Source organism: Humulus lupulus, chromosome 3 (genome assembly GCF_963169125.1).
Source record: "Humulus lupulus chromosome 3, drHumLupu1.1, whole genome shotgun sequence".
Taxonomy (NCBI): domain Eukaryota; kingdom Viridiplantae; phylum Streptophyta; class Magnoliopsida; order Rosales; family Cannabaceae; genus Humulus; species Humulus lupulus.
The window spans coordinates 21,290,440-21,296,005 of NC_084795.1; the positions used below are offsets into that span (position 1 = coordinate 21,290,440).

Below are 5,566 nucleotides of genomic sequence, written 5' to 3' on the forward strand. Positions count from 1 at the left end.
TTATCTTGATTCATTGTTGGAGTGATTTAATATTGTTTATTTATTATGACTTTGTCTATTGTGAACTACCAAACCATGAAGTTTACATTTTCTTAGATAATGTGTAATGAACTTGACTTGGTGTTTATTGTCGTGATTGAACTTTTATTATTGTCATAATTAGGTACCTAAGATGGATGATTCGGATGAGGAGTTTGAAATATTATTTGGTGATACTTCGTCTTCATCAAGCAAGGAATTAATTGGTCAAGTTCTCATGGCTAATCGAATACATGAGATGCAAAAATCTCAACAGATTAGACGACCACTACGCACTTCAAATATGTCTGGACATCAATATTTACTTGAGCTGCTAAATGGACATCTTGATAAATTGTTTTACACAATTAGAATGGACGTTAATACTTTTAGATCTTTATGTCATCGATTAGCTGAAATGGAAGTCATAGAACATGACAAGGTAATTAGTGTTGAAGAAGTTGTTGTCATGTTTCTATGGATAGTAACACACAACCAACGAGTTAGGACTGTGGCCGAAAGATATCAACATTCGGTAGAAACTGTTTGTCGTCAGTTTGGCAGAGTGTTAGATGTCTTGTGTTATTTAGGAAATGAAGTAATAAGGCCTCTTCACTTTAATACTGTGCAAGCAGAAATTTAAAATAATTCGAAGTATTTCTCATGGTTTAAGGTAAATTTTATTTATTAATTTTAATAAAAAAACTTGTTATAATTCATATCAATTTAATTGAAGTTGGTAATGATTTATCTTATTTGTTATGTAGGATTGTGTTGGAGCAATTGATGGTACTCATGTAAGTACAGTTACACCAGCTCTAAAACAACTTGCATATAGAGGAAGAAAAGTAGATGTAACACAAAATGTAATGGCTGCATGCTCCTTTAATATGATGTTTACTTATGTCTACGCTGGATGGGAAAGAACAGCCAATGACTCACGAGTGCTTCTTGATGCAATTAGAAAAGACGATAACTTTCCCATGCCACCACCAGGTCTTAAATTACACTTGTCTTGATGCATAATAATTTTCTTTCACATTCCCTTGTTCATAATAAGTGATTTTAATATAGGTAAATACTATGTTGTTGATTCTGGCTATCCAAATATGCCTGGGTTTCTAGCACCATATCGTGGTGAACGTTATCACTTGCATCACTTTAGAGGAAGAGGGAACCATCCTAGAGGTGCGATGGAGTTATTCAATTATAGGCACTCATCATTGTGCAATGTGATTGAACGTTGTTTTGGACTTCTTAAAGCCAAGTTTCCAATTTTGAAGTCAATGCCTCCATACTTGCTTGGAAAGCAACGTCAAATACCAATAGCATGTTGCGCTATTCACAACTGGATCACAATGCATTCTATTAATGATAGAATGTTTGAACAATATTCAGTTGATACCACACCTGTTGAAGATATTGAAGGAACTGAAAGCCAATCTAATACAACAATAGAAAACCAGCAAGAAGGAGATGAAGCAAGAATTTCTGAGGCACCACAGATTAATTTCAGTCAAGCTTATATGGCTAAGATGGAAAATATTAGAGATAACATTGCTGGACAAATGTGGCTTAGTTATAACAATAATGTGTAGTTAATTAAAAATATATAACTTTAATTTAGAAAACAAATCAAAATTAATGGCAATGCAATATTATTATGAATTTAATCAATACACTATTATTAAATTTTAATTTATCAATATAATTAAATTTATCGATAAATTAAAATTTAATATTATACAACTTATGTATATAAAATATAAAAATAAAAATAATATTAAGATTCGAATGAACCAATCACGTTTTTAGTTTCTGTTATATTTTCAAATTTAATACCAATCACAGATTCAGTTTTTTAAAACTCAAAAACAATTTCCTAATATTGAACCAATCACATTTTCAGAAACATATTTTTAGTAACTAAATTCAGATTTTCATTTCAGAATCTCACTTATAAAAAATACAGTTTTCTAATCGCGAACCAATCAGGCATTTACCTATCTGACAAAATATGTGCTTAATACTCTACTGCCCTCTACTTCAGTGCCTACATTTTAAAAAATAAACGAATTCATTTAGATTCCAAAACTAAAATGCAACAAAATTAAATGTCTACAACTACTTTCGTTAATATATACGAAACATTTTTAGCGGAAGGACATCAAACCAGAGGTTTTACCATGTACACAAAATGAGCCTTCATTTTCATTATGAATGGGGCCAATCATAGCGCCCTCTCTACCACCGACCCTGCAACTTAAAGAAATCAGTTTACTAACATTTTTGTCACTACACCAGTACTAGGGCAACAAAAACATGAATGATTTTAATAGAATAGTCACAAGCATGACCCAAACTGCAATACTTCTTGTACCATTTATCATTTTATGAATTACTGGAACATTTAGGAATGAATAAATTTATAATTGAATACTTCGTTGACCATTTTTCATTTTATGAATTACTTGAAGATTTTTTAATGAATACATTTATAATTGAACAGGTTCAAGAATAACACTCGCAAACATGAAAAACTAATTACATCCTAATTGCAAACAACACTAAGGCTAAAGACATTATAAACAGTGAGAGCCATACTAATATGGTAATCAAAATCCACACTATATTTTATTACTGTAGATTAACAAATTGAAATGAAAAGAACCAAAAACTATAGTCAACATTTTCCACCTAAATTTAAAGGACTAGTAACACACCTTTTGTACAGTTCAACAAGATCTCTGGAAAGGGAACTAGCTTAATTTTTCTCTTCAAATGTCTACATTAAAAGCCAAACAGGGTAAAAAAGTTAACTTAAGTGTCGTTTTCATTTCTTTGATAAATATGTGTAAACAATTACAAACCTCATTAGATTTCATAACCAAACAATCTTAGCAAGGTCTCCAAGTCTTTGAGATTTCCAACTACAAGATAATTTAGAGTTTCAGATGCAAATATTAATGTTGTGCTTCAAATAGGAAAACAACATTTCTTATAGCTGTGAATTCCTTATTTCCCCACCAACCCCACCACGTAATCTTTTAGGCCATTAATTTCATTGTAGAAGGGTATGCCAATATATTCTCAGCCATCCATAAATGAGAACCTTCACAAGTACTTTGGATAACTGATTTGTAAATACAACACTCATAAGCATACTGTTCATAAGTACAAAGCTAAGATTATTTCCTTGTCTAGGAATTCCTATTGAAATCCCAAGTGTCCTCTTCAATCTCAGACATGGGTAAGGTATTTTTAAGCTCCTACGAGACGACATCTGCTCTTTGGGTCCATGAAGGTTCCTAATGTAGTAATTTGAAAGGCTTTACAATTTTGAAAGCAGTAATTTTTAATTGCTAAAATAAATTTTGCGCATTGATTACCTTTGTAGCATTACTAATTTCTAAAAGCTCACGTTTGCACTCCATGCTGCAGACATTGTCATTAGTCTATCAACAAGTACCAATACCAAAGACCGATGATCGAACTTGAAGAAATAGAAATACAAGAGATGAAAACTTTAACTACACATGTCCTTAAATTCCTACCTCATTGCATATATATTCTCCAAATTTACCACATATTACCCAAATAGGTTCTCCAAGAAAAGGAAAACGTTGTTCACTTCCGCTCTTTACTCAATCAAGTCCATTTTCATAACCTCAAAGGACCACATAAAAGAGTTAGCACAAACAGGATGTCTGGCCATACAACATAATCACACTATGACAATCTAACAAGGGAAATCATCAAGTTTCCCAAATTGTCATATTCATACTATGACAATCGAATGAACTTTACTTGATTAGAGCAAAAGAAAATTAATATTAGAAACAAAAGATCGGGACATTAACCAGAATTTGGTCAATCTTGTTTTTCTTCACATTCTGAGGAACTACTTTCATCACCTAAATTCTCAAACAAAATAACTCAGGTTAAGTAAATAAAGCATGAATTATGCCAAAACCAAATCATAACAAGTACTGAATTTTACTAACACGCTGAATATCGCAGAAAATCTTACTACCATATGCTACCTAATGGACAATAGCAGAACTACAAGTTCCCGACAACAGACAGAAATTAAAACAGGCAAGGAGAAAAAAAATAATAAAAATTATAAGAAACCTATTAAAAAATATGCCAAAACAAAGATATTTCTCAATTTCCATAACATCAACAGATAATTCCACATAAGGCTTCTAAGAACAAGCTTCTTTCCTGCTCACAACGATAAACAAATAGCACAATTTCAGTGTAAGATGTAATTTTCTCTTTTTCTTGAAAAAAAGATAACTACCTTATCTTCTGAATGTAATCATTGCGAGACATAGGTCCATTTTTATTTTCAATTATTTCACATTTTTCCGAATAAGATGATTAGGGATGAGAATGGCATTTTCGTTGCCGTTTTTTATTAGTTTGATGTTCATGCTCGTGCTGGTCTTCATCTTCAGGTAGCTTTTCTATCTCATCCAAACTTCATACAATGATGAAAAATATAAATGAATAAGCATGTTAAAATTACATTAATAACAACGTCGATTGGAAGAAAAACAATCCACCAAATCAAATATACCCAATAAACTTGCCAAAAACCAGTCAGACTTCTAATAAGAAAATGGATGTCTGAAACAATACCCACTCTATAACCACAACATACAAAATTAATATCAAATTACAAACTTCTAAATGAATAATTAGCTTTAAATTCAGATCAATTGTCCTATTTAACTATTCCTAAACAATGTTGCAGATTTCAATTCTACAGAGATCAAACAAATTCCAGAAAAATCATTCAAAATCTAGCTGAACAACTTCGACCAAAAAAGAAAACTTTACTTGATAAAACTAACAACCAAGCCCCCAATATATAACAAAAAATCTACACACATTGAATTGAAATCTCACCTTCACCAATTCCAGACCTCCTGCTCCTCTTCATATATATACCCTTCCCCACTAACCACACATTTCTCGAAATTGTTTCTTATATTAACCATTTTCAAAACTCCCCCCTAAGTTTTGTTTCCCACTTTCTCTTTTGAAACAATTTGATGTCATTCCTTTCTCACCATCTGTACATGGCATTTCCTCCTTTCTTCACTCTTTTGGACTCAGTTATCACCTTACACCCTCTTCACGCTTATTCCCCCGCAAACCACTCTGTCTAAAATATTCAAATTCAAAAGACCAAATTATAATACACGGGCGCTGAATGAAAATACATGGTTACTTACTAAGAATACCTCCAACAGAAAAAGTAATTTTACTATGATAACCTTCAGAAAAACTATGCATTTTTTTAACTTATTGAAAAATTAATAAATATTCATTAATATATTAATTTCCTCTCCTCGTTACTGTTGCAACCGGTTGGAAACCGATAAAAACAAGTTCATATAAATATAAAAGGACAATTGACCAACAATAAAAAAAAAAATTGTCTGACTTGAGGTGTGTGAAACCTCAAAAGGACATGTGGGACTGAATAATTGCCCTATTTTTTTTTAATAAAATTAAGAAAACATGCATAGTTGCT

At 31.6% G+C, this 5,566-nt stretch overlaps 1 protein-coding gene and 1 long non-coding RNA gene across 4 annotated transcripts; one reads left to right on the forward strand and one right to left on the reverse strand.

Annotated features, from left to right (window-relative positions):
* Nucleotides 1–896: 896 nt before the first annotated feature.
* On the forward strand, nucleotides 897–1,657 carry LOC133820992 (uncharacterized). Its single transcript, XM_062253536.1, has one exon. It carries the CDS (start codon nucleotides 1,128–1,130, stop codon nucleotides 1,614–1,616), a length of 489 nt encoding a protein of 162 aa, XP_062109520.1. The 5' UTR covers nucleotides 897–1,127; the 3' UTR covers nucleotides 1,617–1,657.
* A 183-nt stretch (nucleotides 1,658–1,840) lies between these two features.
* On the reverse strand, nucleotides 1,841–5,222 carry LOC133822297 (uncharacterized). 3 transcript variants are annotated; one of them, XR_009887847.1, is made up of 4 exons: nucleotides 4,936–5,222; nucleotides 2,889–2,948; nucleotides 2,742–2,803; nucleotides 1,841–2,274 (listed from the first exon to the last, which is right to left on the reverse strand). It is a non-coding gene; the product is annotated as an uncharacterized LOC133822297 (long non-coding RNA). The 3 variants fall into 3 exon arrangements; XR_009887846.1 differs by having other exon boundaries at nucleotides 1,841–2,071; nucleotides 2,204–2,274; nucleotides 2,889–5,222; XR_009887845.1 differs by having other exon boundaries at nucleotides 2,889–5,222.
* Nucleotides 5,223–5,566: the final 344 nt, after the last annotated feature.

Coding starts and splice junctions, on each gene's coding strand:
- LOC133820992 (XM_062253536.1), top strand. CDS start 1,128: ATGCCTGGGTTTCTAGCACCATATCGTGGTGAACGTTATCACTTGCAT.